This window comes from Mustela lutreola, chromosome 3, assembly GCF_030435805.1.
Source record: "Mustela lutreola isolate mMusLut2 chromosome 3, mMusLut2.pri, whole genome shotgun sequence".
Classification (NCBI taxonomy): Eukaryota; Metazoa; Chordata; class Mammalia; order Carnivora; family Mustelidae; genus Mustela; species Mustela lutreola.
This window is the reverse complement of record NC_081292.1, coordinates 2,671,544-2,686,599: the sequence shown is the minus strand read 5'-3', so window position 1 is coordinate 2,686,599 and position 15,056 is coordinate 2,671,544. Positions and strand designations below refer to the sequence as shown.

At 60.2% G+C, this 15,056-nt stretch overlaps 1 protein-coding gene across 2 annotated transcripts in view; it reads right to left on the bottom strand.

Moving 5' to 3' along the window:
- The window catches only part of SLC45A4 (solute carrier family 45 member 4), a 71,288-nt gene that overhangs the window by 7,006 nt on the left and 49,226 nt on the right, over positions 1-15,056 (bottom strand). The window contains exons 3-4 of one of the 2 annotated variants that reach the window (XM_059168724.1): positions 1,973-2,161; positions 45-224 (exon numbers count right to left, since the gene is read on the bottom strand). In XM_059168724.1, the coding sequence (XP_059024707.1) occupies positions 45-224; positions 1,973-2,161 (369 nt within the window). The remainder of the gene's footprint in view (positions 1-44; positions 225-1,972; positions 2,162-15,056) is intronic. The other variant, XM_059168725.1, reaches the window with a different exon arrangement.

Genomic DNA, 15,056 nt, shown 5'->3' with positions numbered 1-15,056 from the left:
CCTGCCATGCGCCGGGTGGGGCGGGGGCAGGGCTGCGCTCTCACCGGCAGAGAAGGCGTGGATGTTAAGGGCCATGTCCTGCTCCTCGCTGTCCACCACGTCCAGCAGGTAGGCCCGGATGGGGCCCTCGGTCGCGTCGGCACTGAAGTCCAGGACGACCACCCCCAGCACGGTGAGGACGATGCCGATGGGCTGGCGGCTGGGGACATCGCCGAGGGACAGACCTGCCCAACACACGGGGCAGTCAGATCACCGCTCCTGAGAGCAGACCGCCCCCTGCAAGGGGAGGTGGGGACATGCTCGCCAACGCCAGAAAGGCGCGTGCTCCTTGGCGCAGAATGTCAGAATGGAGGATGGGCCTTGTGTTTTCCATTTCTGTTATTACACGCATGGTTATTTTTTCTCCCCAGTCACGTTAGCTACTCGGTGAACCTCAACGCTTACTTACTTTGACGCTGTGTAACTAAAACAGGATCCTTCCTCCCTATCACTGGGAAAGGAGGGGCACACTGGGAGCACCAAGGGAACATCCAGGAGAAAACATGACGTGTGACTCTGCGCTCACACACATATGCACATGCACCACCTTGGGGTTCGATCAGCCCTGGGGCCTGGGTCTGCAGGGGCACTCCTAGGGCGCTCCCTGAACACGTGATGGGCCTCCCTGGTCCGTCCACTGCGGTTCCACATCTTCCAATGGAAGACTTTGAAAGCTGTCCTCCTGATGCTACCCAGCGAGCATGTTTCTTTTCCAAAAAGAATTAACCTTTCAAGGCTAACACTCACGTTTTGTACGTCAGACTGTACCCAAGACACCCAACCAGAAACACAGGCCAGCTGTGCAGAGGGCCACAGTCAGACCCCAGGTGACAGCCCACCCAGGACCACAGGAAGGACTCGTGACCTCCCCTGGGGTCGTCAGGCGCCTTCTCAGAGCGCCAGAAAGGGGCCGCTCTGTGGCGTGATGGGAACGGCCCTACGTCCAGCACAATGCCTCCTGCAGCAGGCTGTAAGCACCCAGAGGAAGCGGCGGTCACAAGCCACCTCTCACTGGCCTTGGGGAGTACACCCTTGTGAGCCCAGAGACCGAACCGGTCCCCCAATGGCTGAGCTAGAGCTGGGTCCTGAGACCGGCGGGAATCCTGTGCCTGTAGATGCGGGGGGTGGCGTACGAAACCCGGGGCCTGGAGCAGGTTAGCTGCAGCACAGGAAGCGCAGGGGAGAGGCCAGGAGAGGCGTGAGCACAGGTAGACACAGGGTGCCACAGCCGGCCCACGTGCAGGCACAGCCTCGGAGAATACCACAGCTATCTCTCCGGGGCAGAGTGCTGCGAAGGGACATCAGCTCCATAGGGTGACGGGGACAGGCCGAGAGCCAGCAGCCCCGAGCCCACAGGATCACGGAGAGTGCGCCCTGCCCCCGGACTTCCACCAGCCGGTCGCAGTGGCCTTCCCGGGCCCCAGCCTGGCCCCACAGAGGCCTCTGAGAGTGTCCAACGCACTTGATGTTGACCTAGGCCACGTGTGCACACGTCAGAACACAGATGAGGCCTTGATCTTAAAAAGCCGCCAGAAAACAGGTTTTGTTTCTAACAGTTCTGATGAGCTCCCTCGGGGCAAACCCATTTTCCCACGTCGAGCTTCTCAACTTAAAAACAACACAACAAAGCACGAGCACACGAATAGAAAAAACGAGCACAGAACCGGGTCTGGATGCTGTCGATCCAACGTCTGAGAAAAGGAGAGAGAAGGGGGTTTCTGAAGCCGCGGCGCTGCAAACAGGACGTGCTGTCGGCGCGCGGGGCAGACAAGCGGGTCACAACAGGAAGGGCTGCCCTGTGAACACGTCCCCACGGCGCTCCCATGTGGGGCCCGGCCTCAGCCCCGTCGGGAGCGCCCGGAAGCCCCACGCCTGCCCGCCGGGCGCCGCTGAGAGCACGGCCCCTCCCGCCGGGACGCGGGGGGACACTCACCGATGGCCGAGCCGTTGAGGAAGAGGGCCACGCCGAAGAGCACGCCGACACACAGGGCGAGGATGAAGGGCCGCCGGCGGCCCCAGCTCAGCGTGCAGCGGTCACTGGCGGAGCCGATGATGGGCGTGAAGATGAGGCCGAGGATGGGGCTCAGGAACCAGGTCAGGCTGTAGTACTGCTCCGGAAGGCCTGGAGCACAGGGGGCGGGCGGTCATGGGGCGGGCACGTGCATGCGGACACGCGTGCCCCTGGGTCCAGCGGAGACCCCGCAAGGTCCGAGCACCGGCTCCCAGCCTGGGACATCTGACATGCACCCGACGCCGACTGAGAAGCATGAGGTGGCCGGAGGCCAGCACCTGGGCCTCGGAGGTGTCTCCGGCAGCCGAGCACCCAGTGAGACAAGCGGCACTTGCTAGAGCCGGCAGACCTGGACCTGCCGCGTGCAGGGGGACCGAGCACCCGTGGCACTGACCACACTGACCAGGGCCCGCGTCTACAGCTGCTCAACGTGGCCTCACAGGCACCGGACCCAGAACGGGGGTAGCAGTGAGGAACACACACCCCCCACCCCCGTGCCATCCTGGGCTTCTTGGCCAGAATGATAAGAGTCTCACTGAGGGGCCGCATGTGCTCAAGGACCCCCGCTATGGGCTTCCAAGAGGGCGGGGAGCGGCCGCCAAGAGGGGAGGCATGGGTAGGTGTTCGGCTGGAGCCCAGGTGTTCCATCAGGCACCGGGAACTGCTCTGCTCTAACCTCCTAACCGCCCAGGGAGGGCGGTGTTATCACGCCCGTTGTCCAGCACCACAGTGTGAATGCAAATGTGACGCTCAGAGATTAGGTAACCTGCGCAGGGTCACACAGCGACAAGGTAAGACCACCCTCGCACAAAGCCCATGCCCGTTGCCAGGGGAACGGCACACTCCACACACCTGAGCGCTACACAGTGGCCAGGGGTCCCGGCTGCAGCTGGGCATGGCCAGCCACACCCCACACATGCCAGCCACGGCAGGGCACACGCCGTGGGCTCCGTTTACATGAGGTCTGAGTGGCTGACAGAGCTTCTGCTGACAGAAGTCAGCGCGGTGGCAGCCTGCGGGGAGGGGTGGGGGCTTCGGGGCTCGTGTGCTCTCTTCGTGATCTGGGTGGGGGTCACTAGTGACTGGCCACCCTGTTGCAGGCTGCCAGTGTCCTGCGTCCATGAGAAGTTGACTCAGACGACAGCGCTCCACACACCAGCGATCCCCGGCTAGCACTCTGCCCAGCCACAGGCCCTGGGAAATGGCTGAGCTGTGCCCCCAGGAGCCACACTCATCTGGCAGAGGGAAGCACCCCCTAAAACACTTCGGTACGCAGTCCACAGTTCAAGGCATCCGCTCTGACGTCTATACCACACGGAGCTCTAGGGAAAGTGGGGTAGGTTCCTACTGCAAGTCACCAGACATACAGATGTCTCAGTAAACGAGCAGCAGGCTGAGCGCGTCCCTTGGCCAGCTCTGGTTTCCCCCGCAGGCCTGGGGCCTCCGCCCTCCTCCTCAAAGGCAGGCAGAGGGGAGAGCAGGAGCCGCGCGGGCAGGGCTCATGCTGGCCCTGGGCAGGAGCCTGTGTGCGGCACCACGAGCCTCGGAAAGGGCCAGTCACGTGTGCGACACAGTCCCTGTCAAAGAATGGAAAGTGTTCCTGACCCGGGGTACATAGACTCTTACTTTCTTTGGCGCTTTTAATACGGCACAACTTTACCAATAAACACTGCTTGGCCGGCGGGAAGACCCTAACTGCCGAACCCGCTGATTCACCCGCCCTCGGGCAGCCTGCGGACCCCTCTCCAGTCCAGCTCTCGGCTGTGGCTGGCGCTCTCCATCCCGGGACCGCTCTCACCCGCCAGGCCTGTCTCCACCCACCCTGTGACACCCACCCTGTATTGTCAGGTGTTCCCCCCAAGCCCATGCTCTCCAGTGAGAGGCCAAGTCTTCTCCAACGGCCGCGCCCCCCGCCCCCTCCTTGGCCACAAGCACTCTCGTCCGGCAGCACCCTGCCGCGGCTCCCGGCTCCCGCTTTGTGCGCGCTGTTGGACCAGTGTCGGGGACCAGCGCACATGGCCGGCGGGGACCTGTGGGGCCTGCCTAGGGGTGGGGCGGCGAAACTTTGAATTAGGGTCATCTTTGCCTTATGTAGCCCTGGGCCCTGTGTCAGGAGCACACACAGCCCCTGGCGCTGCGCAGGCTCCTCGCTTACGTGCCATGTTCCTGTCCGCGCCCCCGCCTTGTCTCTCCACACCTCCTGTCCCCGCCTGCTTTCGGCCAAGTTAACTCTGTTTTAATTAAACACTTTGGCTTTTTAGCCTTCTCTTGCAAGGGTCTGCTCGGGAGAGCTCATCACACAGCACCCTCCGTCCGGTGCAGAAGCCGGCACGCGAGCTGGAGCCTCGGGGAGGCACTGTCCTCGCCCCCGAGGCTCCTCACGCACGCGTCGCGCACGTGTCCCATCTAGAGGGGGTCAGCCCCGTCTGTGCGACAGTCCTTGTTTAAACCGTCACGTTTAAGGGAATTAAAATGAAAACTCACTTTGTTTTTACCTCCCTCTGAACCATGCCCCCTTCCTTTCTGAAGACCCGAGTGTTCACACGGTAGCCGGTCCCTTCTGCCTCTGGGCTGTCTCGCTCCCTCAGCGTTTCTTCCAGCAATCTGCCAATGGCAAATCTGCTTGTTATTTTACCCAAAATCTCTTTCTCTTCTGGTCTGACAGGGTATTTCTGCTGGATAAAGAATCCTCGGTTAACTCCTCCCGCAGCCCCCTCCAGAGCAGTGAGGCGGTCACTCCCGTTACTGCAGAGAAGGCGGTGACATTTCACGTGACTAGAGAGAGAGGCCAATCATCTTCCTCTCCTCTGGGTGCTTTCAAGATTTTCTCTTTCTTGTTGGCTTTTGGCAGTTTGACTACGATGAATCTAAGTGAAGTTTCCTTTCTCTCCTGCTTAGACGCCACTGGCTCCATGAAGCTGAACCTGCCCGTCTTCCAGCGCACGCGGGAAACTTCCTGTGACCCCGACTTTCTCCTGCCCCTTCTCTAGCTCCGCTCCTCTGGGACCCCCAGTCGCAAGAGCATGCGACCCACGGACACTGCACCCCCACATCCCGTGGCCCTGTCCCTTCGGGTCTCCGTCTTTGTCCCCTCTGTTCTTCATCTCCGCCAACCAAGCCCTCGGTGTGCCGCGTCCCACGTCAACCCGGTCCCCCCGAATTCTCTCAGGTATCACATTTTTCAGTCCCAGAATTTCCATTTGCTTCTTCAGCAGCATCTCTCCGCTGAGCTCTCCTCCTTCCCTCTGGCCCAGCCTTGAGCACACCTACAGACGCCTGACGACGGCCATGAGTCACCACCTCGGAGTGAGGGTCACGGTTTCAGCTTCCCGGTCTCTTCTGACACCACTAAGCTGTACCCTTCACACGGTGAATGACGTGTTGTAGAGATCCTATGTTCTGCTACATTCCTTTGAAGAGTGCTGCAATCCTCATTGTAAACAAGTAACTTAGCTGGACTCCAAATCCTCGCCTGCAACAGGAGCCCGGAGAAGTCTGTTCTGTTCTTTCTGCTTTTATCGGAGCTCCAGCACGCAGCGTGACAAGTAGCACCCTCTGGCCCCCATGATACAGTCGCCCAGCAACTGCAGACGGGCACGCACGCCCCACCGACCGGTCTCGAAGGTGGGGTGCACCGCACTCCTGGGCAGCAGCTCCAGTACCCAGTTCCACTGAGGCAACGGGCAGAGAGCAAGCTGCATGGAAGAGCTCCTTAGAGACGTGGGCTCCACTGGAGGGGCCGGGCTCCATCATTCCCAGAGCTGTGCCCAAGGCGGAGAGGCTCCGGGGCTGGTCACCGAGAACCGCGCGTGCATGATCCTGCCTAAATTCTGCAAACGCCCACACGCCTGTCTGAGGTGCGAGGCTCCACGCCAGACACGAGCCGCAGAAGACAGACTGCCGGGCGCACACCGCCGCCTGGAAGCAGCCAACGCCTGCTGTGAGACGGGCCCTGACCCCGTCCCATCATCCGCTAAGCCACGGCCCACCAGCACCCAGCTCACGTGAGGCCAGGACGGTGTCCTTAAGAGTCGTGGAGCCAGCAAGTGTGAGACACAGCACGGTCTTCCCCAGCACAGGCAACAGCACAGATGGGACTTGAGAAGCTGGCCGTCAAGGGGACTGGGAAGGAAGCCATTCCGCTGAAGGGGCCCTCTGGAAACCAGGGTTTCCCGTCCCTCCGGGAGAGGGCTGCCAGCATGGGCAGCAGCCTGGCATGACCCTGGACGGCTCCCCGTGCCCTCTAGGTGGCCAGAGAATGTGCCGTGGTGGCTGCTGAGCCCAGAGGCATGCTCACCCTGTGGCTCGCTCTCCGGACCAAGACAGGTGGGTCAGGCCTCCCATCTTCTCTCTGGTCTCCAACTCATCAACCTCGCCCCCAACCACATGGCCAATCAATACCCAGCGTGATCGCCTCGAGACATGCCTGGCTGCAGCACTTGGTGCCCAGGAGCCTCGCCAGTGTCTCTGGACTGGGACACTCGGGGCGGGAACGCTGGGCTGGATCCTGCCCCGTCACACATCCTCAGAGCAGACTCACCGGGCCCAGCAGCTCCCAGGCTTCCTGGCCCCGTCTGTCCCCTCCAACTGGGCACCCTAAGTGTGCACCCATTGAGCAAAGTGCCCCCAGAGGGACCCCCAGAGCAGAGGCTGAGGTAGGCGGGAGCGCGCAGGAGGGGCCGACAAGACCCGCAGCAGTGCCAGCCCAATGGTGATGTCCCCGGTCCTCCAGAAGGTGAAGCCCGGGCTCCCCCGCGGGAAGTCCCACGTGCCCCAGCCAGGCGGCCTCGGGGAGGGGAGACGAGCTGGGGATGGCGGAAGGGACACGGGGCAGTGGCTTTCTTTGTCCAGCATATTGGCAAGAAGCATCAGCATTTCCCATCACGTCCCCCAGGCAGCCCTGGGGGTAAGCGAGCCTGGGCCCCCCGCTGCTGCGAGGCCGCCACTGGGACACCTCCAACAGTGCATTTCCCAGCCCGGCTCTCAACAAACAGCACGCCGCCCGTAGTAAATAATTTTTGTTTTCTCCCAGGCAGAAGGCGAACAACAATGGTGGGACCAGGAAGGCTCCCCGTTCACAGGAAATGCTCAGTGTGTCAGCATCGGCGGAGGGCCGTATGAGGTCACGGGCAGCGGCCGCCACGCTGGTCACGCGCGGCAGCTCCCATTCAATGCCACCACGTCGTCTTTGATAAACTGGTACTTGGGGGGGAGGGCAGCCAGGGGACCGGGAAAGTGGCCTATAAATGTTTAACAAAAGATCTGAACTGGGAATGGGAACATACATTCTTTCCTTCGATAGACAAAGCCTTCCACATCAAGATAGGTCTGTATCCGCAGCAAGAATCCCATGATAACGCCGGACCCGTGAGAACCAGTGCTCCGTGGGAAATGCCCACCAGCCTCGCATGACCTCTGATGAACGGATGCCAACGAGCTGTGTGGGGGACCCTGGCGAGGGCCATGGGCATCCCAGAGACGGCCCGAGGGAGGAAAGGGCGCCCGGCACAGGGAGGGTCTACAACTGGGCAGAGAAGGGGCAGGCACTCCTCCATCTGCGTGGAATGTTCTAGAACCCCAGAGCCATGGGCAGGTAGGGAGTGGGGTGAAGCAACTGGCGTTTCCAGGGAAGGAGGAACAGGCCCCGCGTGTGTGCACACGTCCCTCCCAGAGGGCCAGGAGCCCACCGCCGCCCGGGCTGCTCTCAGCGGCGTCCCCAGCACCCAGGCCATGCTCCCTGTGTCATCCTTCATTACAGCCCTGAAGGAGGGCACTCAGGCACCCAGAAGGTGCAGTCCCCAACCTGGGCGGGCCGTGGTGGGGTACAGGTCCTCACGGGGTCTGAGACAGAGGGCAAGGGGTCACTGTGGGTCGATGGTGAAGTCTAGCCCGAGAGGGTCCCAGCGGCTCCACGGGCCACGTTGGAACAAGCTATTCTGGACAGAGTCCTCCAGACTTCCTGGGCGGCACTGAATTCCGGGGGATCCTGAGGGTCTTTCTTCTGGCCAAACAAGCACCCCACAGCCCCTGCGCTGGCCCTGAGGCTGCGCTGCTTCCAGGAATAAGTGTGCATAGCACCCCCAGCCCTGCACTGGGGGCTCCCTGTGCGTTGGTGCTGGGGGTGCCAGTCCTATCTTAAAGGGGGAGGAGACCCAGCACCCCGGCTGGATGCACTTGGCGGGTCACTGAGCCTCTGGGAAGCCAGCGGCGTGAACCTGCCGCCGCCCGGGCGCCCAGCAGCTAGGCAGGCAAAGCACCCCAGCGCACGGCCCGGCCACTCCCGCCAGCGGCGCGCCAGCTGCTCTCGCCCCAGCGGCTGGCACAAGCACCCACTTCGCAGCTCTGAAGTCTGCTGCCCAGAGCAAGCACCTTCACGACAGGACAGGAACTCACAAGGCCAGGCACAAGCTTTCAGAAGTTTCCAGAAGCTTCCCAAAACACATAAAATGCACGGCTTATCCTACAGAGTTCCGTGCGTAGGGGGTGTGGACACTGACACTTTCCTGACCTCCTGGCAGAAACCAGCAGAAGAACGGTGAGGTGGCGGCGATGCCTAGGCCACAGGAGGGTGACAAGGACTGGGCGCCACGGCAGTCCACTACCTGCGGAGCGCCGTGGCCATGACCGCAGAACAGGGAGGGCTGCCTGAGGCCGAGACGGGCGGGCGGCTGAGACAAGATGCTCCCCGCAGCTGGCTGTCTGAGGAACAAGCAGAAACTGCCGCTCAGAGGAGGCTGAGCTCCCCGAAGGCCAGTGAGAGCAGCCGGTGGCCGGCACAGGCCCGCACGTCGAGCTGGCAGGGGGCATGGCCCGGGGCCCTCTGCGGCCCTCTCTGCCTGTCCAGGCCCAGCCCCCTGGGCCCGGCTGGGCCCCCCGGCAGCATTGCTGCGGCCTCAGGCGGGCTGGGCGGGGTCTGAGCACAAGGCAACCTGCTTCGAAGGAAAAGACCAGAGGAAACTGCTGGCCCGGGCCCTTCGGCAGCACTGACACGTAGCAGGCGAGCCTGGGGCCAGAGTGGCAGGCAGGCTCTCGCATGGACACTCGCCTTTCACTCTCGCGGTCGGCGTCCCATGGCACCTGGCCTCCCCACCAGCGCCCGCTGTTCACCACCAAAGCCTCCCAGAAGCAGTCGGGGACACGTGGCGCTAGCTGAGCGCTGGGTCCCCAGCAGACCGACAGCTTACCTCTAGAGAACTCCCCTCCACGCGGCCATGACTAGGGCCTACAGTGACCCAGGAAAGCTGGCACTCCATGGCCCACTCACCACCCTGCGCTCGGCTCAGACACTTCCCCCATCAGCGAGGCTCCCTGCGGCTGTCCCAGCGGAGGCCGGGAACTAGCCGTCGGAAGAGCGTGCGCCCTCCTCTGAACACTGGTCTGTCCTGAGGACAGGGGGCTCGTGCTGCCTCACGTCCCTGCGGAGGGGTAGCACTTGGGCGCAGGGCCACAGGGGACCTCAGGCTCCGCATGAGCCCAGCAGAGGTGAGAGCCAGCGGGACGCGGGTCCTCCCCTCTGCTCAGACACCGCTCCCCTCTTCGTGGGGGTGAACAAGTAGGACACAGCAGATGCCTAGGACCCCCGCTGAAAACTCGCGAGTGTCATGGGGCACCTGGGGGCTCAGTCGGTGAAGCATCTGCCTTCGGCTCCGGTCATGGTGTCGGGGTCCAGGGACTGAGTCCCGCATGGGCCTCTCTGCTCAGCGGGAGGCCTGCTTCTCCCTCCCCTTCTCCCCCTCCCTGACTCATGCTCACGCTCTCACACTCTCTCAAAATAAATAAAATCTTTTAAAAAATAAAGTAAAAATCCCGAGTGTCGAGTCACAATGGCGCAGAGAACAGCCCCTGAAACCCACAACGCAGCCACGTCTACAGAGCCTGCAAAATCGGCTGGGCTGTGGTTCAGTTCTGCTCTGGGGCCATCATCCAGCAAGGTGAGAGAATCCGGGAACCAAAGGCCTTCCGCTAGCCCTGCCAACGCTCCCCGGGACCGTCTGCACGCAGTGTGGACCAACAGGCTACAGGCGGCGCAGGCCCTGGGGAGTTGGAGAAGTGTCCAGAGCTCAGGCCTCCCCAAGGGCTGGTGGGGCACAGCACGGAACCGCTGCTGGGTCCACACAATTCCCGCCCGGACAGGCAGTAATGCTCCTTAGTCATGTTTTTAGATGACGGCAAAATGTAAGCAGGTGTAAGTCTAAAACGAACTTAAGACAATTTATTTGCACTGATGCAAGGTCAGACCTCCCCACCCCTGCCACCCAGCCCACCTCCTGCTGGCAGAACCCTCCAGGGCTCTGGCCACTTTTAGGAAACCAAGCCCGTTCACCCATCCGGGACTCTCCCCCTGTCCAGCCCCGACCACCTCCAACAGAAACTCTGGTTTCCAGGTCTCCCATTTTGCATTTTGAGACCCCCCCCCCCCCCGCCAACCAGACTTGCAGATACAGTACTTCTAACGTGGATACTCCAGATTCTCAAAGTTCAACTGAAGTTTCTTGAAGTTACTCTCTTGTGCTCCCAAAAGCCTTCACCAGCGCTAAGATACACCAGTATCCACTCTTCACCTAAACGGAGGGCAGACAGACAGATGCTGTACCTAGACACACAGCCTACTGACATGCTGTTTACGTAAATTATGGGTGTCCATGTTTTGTTAAGATATGAGTGGTTCTTTTTTTTACAACAAAATTACCATTATCTGGAAAGTATTTTGCTGGTGGACACATTCTATACCGATTGTTCTTTTTTTTTTTTTTTTAAAGATTTTATTTATTTATTTGACAGAGAGAGATCACACATAGAGAGGCAGGCAGAGAGAGAGGGGGAAGCCGGCTCCCCACTGAGCAGAGAGCCTGATGCAGGGCTCAATCCCAGGACCCTGAGATCATGACCTGAGCCGAAGGCAGAGGCTTAACCCACTGAACCACCCAGGTGCTCTATGCCGATTGTTCTTAAGAGAAAAGTTAAGAGAGCATTTGCTCTAAAGTTTACCATTTAAAAAACCTCTCTGGGATTCTGATTTTATTTCTGATACAGGTTTAAGTAAAATACTATTTGCAGTGAGTCTTTTGCAACTGTGCCTTGACCATCGCACTTCTGGAGGGAGCCGGGAAGCCACCTGGCTGTGCTCACCTGTGGCGGTGGGGGTTGGGGGTCGGGACACCACACAGGTGCCACAGGTCACCCCAAACACACACTCAAGTGTCTGGGCTGCCTGGTATCTTATCATTGCAACACATATTTCTAATGTTTTGCTTACAATTTACTTAACTGACCTTTGGCTTTCATTGTACAGTTAAGTGAGCTTTTCCTGCAGGAATTATGCACATCATTTTTTCTGTCTTCTTTAATCAAATTTGTGCACTTGCTTCATGTTTGGTCACCACAATTCTGAGGACTAATCTGCTAAGTCTGGAAACTGCTACAAGACACCTAAAAACCTGTTCCTTTACCAATGCTCATATGCTCAATATTGAAAAAAGGCACAACTGCCCCAGTTTCTCTGGAAATCACCTCCTTGGAGTGGCACGTAATGCCTCCTGTGATCAATCCCTGCCTACCAGACACCAGATCTCTGCTCACACCACTCTGTGGCGTGGCGAGCTCCTGCCCTTCTGCCTCTGGCCACGCCACACTCCCCCCTACAACTCTCCCTGCGCAGCACAGCCTACAATGCGCTGACTCACCCTTGCTTCACTGACCTCAACTTACTCTTTGCAACAGGGAGGCCCAATGTCCCCTCCTCCACACAGCCTCCCGACTTCCCGTCCCCTTCCTGCACCCAGGTTGGTAGCCTTCTGCTTTGTTTGCTGTTCCCATGCCTGCCTCCAACAGCTGCCAACAGCGAGTACTCTAACTGTCCTTCCTAACCCTGCTTCTCCAGCCCATCAATCACAACCTTCCCCCAGGTCCTGGCAGAGCCCCCAGCACCGGGTCGCCCTCGAGGCCAGCCTGCTGGATAGATAACCTCCCCGCAGGCCTCCCCTGCTCAGCAGTCACTTGATCCCTGGACTCAGGGCTCCAGTGGTCCCCACTGCCTCCCACACCTCTGACCTCACCCAATTGTTCTGGTCACACGGCCCATCTGCATGTCGACTCTAGGCCTCGCCACCGCACCTGGCCCCATGCCCAGCACCGAGCAGGTAGGTGCTCAGTCAGGCCTCGACAGAAGAATAACAGGCTTCATAATTCCTTGGGAAAAAGGACTACAGCTGATGTTTCATTGTTTCTAAAATACAATGATCTGAAACACAAGGAAATCCAGACTTCCCAATCCAAACAAAACAGCCTAATGTGAATTTTTTTCAATTATTTTGGTCAAAATTCAGGAGATTTTGACGAACCCTCATCTTCACTGTGCCTCTCCCACTGGCCTGCTGCCTGTGGTTCACAGGGTCGGTGTGGGTGCTGGTGGGCAGGGGGCGGGCAGGAAGGGTCCCCTGACCGCAGCGGGCTGCCCGGGTGGGACTCCCAGGCTTGGACAGCACGCCTGCGGGCCCCGGAGTTCTGGCGGGATGAGGGCCAGCCGTCTGCCGACTCTAAGCCCCAGCCACGGGGCAGCCTTCGGGCTTCCTCAGTCTCGCGTCGGCAGGAAATCCCATGTTGAGCTGCATAGTCTGTGGGGTCCATCCTATTTTCTTCCACGTTCTGAAAACCACGGTCAAATACACGTAACGGAAAACTGGCCACTTCCATCATTTTTTGGTGTGCGGTTCAGGAGTATCACAGACATTCATGTGGCTGCATAGCTGTCGCCAAGGTCTACCCAGGGCATTCACCTTGCAAAACTGAGACCATCCCTGTGAAACAGACTACCCATTCCCCCTCCCCAGCCCCCACCACTTTGGGTCTCCAGGAACCTGACTGTCTGGGTACCTCAAACAGGGAGAACCCCACCACAGAATTGTCCTTCCGCATCTGGATATTTCCCTGAGACGCACATCTTCCAGGGCCAGTCTGATTTCGGCCACTTGCCATCCCCTCCCCCACTCAGTCCCTTGGGCCTGGAGGTCTGGCTCTGCAGCCCTTGATGCGGGAGGACGGCACCGAGCCCAGCACTCCCCGTACAAGGAAGCGTCAACCATAGAACGATCGTGCCCCGCGTCCAGCTGGAAGCAGTGTGAGTGCGCCTCCCCCAGCACCAGGCCTGAGGCTAGATGCACGTGCCAGCCCAATACCCAGGGGACCATTGGGACCAGGGCAGTTGTGCCCCTGCCCTTGGGGCCTGGCAGACAAGCAAGCAAAGATAAACCAAGGGCAGAGCCAAGTGCCAGGAAGGACGGGTGGGTCCTGGGGGAAACCCACCCAAGAGAGCCTGCTGATAAACCTCCCCCAGGCTTGTGCGGCCTCAAGTTTCCACTGATCTGGGAAGAACAGTTAGAGAAGGAGCCTCAGCACCCTCCAGGGGAGGCAACACCGCCCGACCCAATGTTCGGCTGCTAGAGAAAAAACAGAGGGGAATACAGAATTAAATTCCAAAAACCCCAGGGCGCCTGGGTGGCTCAGTGGGTTAAGCTTCTGCCTTCTGCTCAGATCATGATCTTAGGGTCCTGGGATCGAGCCCTGCATCGGGCTCTCTGCTCAGCAGGGAGCCTGCTTCCTCCTCTCTCTCTCTCTCTGCCTGCCTATTTGCCTACTTGTGATCTCTAATAAATAAGTAAAATCTTAAAAAAAAAAATTCCAAAAACCCCAACATACTCTTGGCCAAGACAATGACCTCCCCGTGCAGGGGAGGTACCCACACTGCCAGGGCTTCCGGGCCACCATGACAATGAGGGTCCTCGTGCTGCTGGAGGGGTGGGCCTCCCATGCCTGGGTGCCGGAGGGCATCACCCCGGCATGGGTAGCAGGTGTGCAGTCACTTGTAAGTAGGGCGATCTGTCTCTTGCTCCTGGGCTCTAGGCCCCAGGGGACGGCTCACTCGGCACTTGCCCATTTACCTGGCATTCAGGGACAAGGCCTCAGGCCTTCCTGGCTTCTGCAGGCTGACCTGGCCACCTGAAGCTTTGACATCTCCCTTCAGGGCGCCGCTTCCTTCCTGCCCCACCCGGGCCCATTCTGCCAAGCAGGGGAGCCACGCCCCAGCAGAAGCAAGAGGCGTCCAAAGGCCATGACTCGTCTCGTGGCCCTGGGCTCAACTGTCTGGGTCCCGAGGCTGAGCAGGGCCGTCGTGGATTTCTGCGGGGCCCCCGCCAGCGGGACAGCTATGCCTTGGGGAAGCTTCCTGTGCAGAGGAAGCTGGGGGTAGCCGGCTGCTGGGTCTGCTTTTGCAAAACAGGAAAACCAGCCAAGCGTGCTATGTGCAGCAGGCCCTGGGGCAGCAGCACCACCAGACAAATACAAGGCCTCCACTGGACCCTCTGGGCGGCATCAAGGTACACAAAGGGGACTCGCAGGAAGACTCTGAATGCATGTGAACTGCAGAAAGTACCCTGTTACCAGAAGCCGCTACGCCCCAGGCAAAGGGAGTCACAGGGACACCTGTGCAGGGTACAGCCCTTGCCACCCAGATCGCAACACACCCGCTGGAAGCTCCGCGTTCGTCAGAGGCACCTTGCAGGAAATACGGTAACGTGACCGCACGGCAGGTCGCCTGGTCACCCTCACCCACATGGCCTCCGACTCCGGAGTTCATGCCCGTACGCACGCATGTGCTGAGTCACCAGCTGCGTTTCCAGTCCCCATGCAGCGTGACCCTGTTTCCCAATTCTCACCGAGACTGTGCTGACCGGCCGGGCACCCTGCGGACTTCCCACCGGCCGCACAGAGTCAGCTGCCCCAGCCCGCAGCCGCTGCAGGGCAAGGGCACGGTCGGCAGCCCCTCCCCCCACCCCCCAGGCCCCTGCCAGCCCCACCTGCACATGCCCCTCCCTGAGCAATCCCGGGAGCGGAGCGGGGGGGGGGGGGGGGGGGGGGGGAGGCGCCACTTCAGACTCTGAAGGTTTTCTCTAAGGGCGGCTGTTCAAGGGTAGGCTTCTCCCGCAGGAAGAAAAGGGGAGCTTCACAGCCC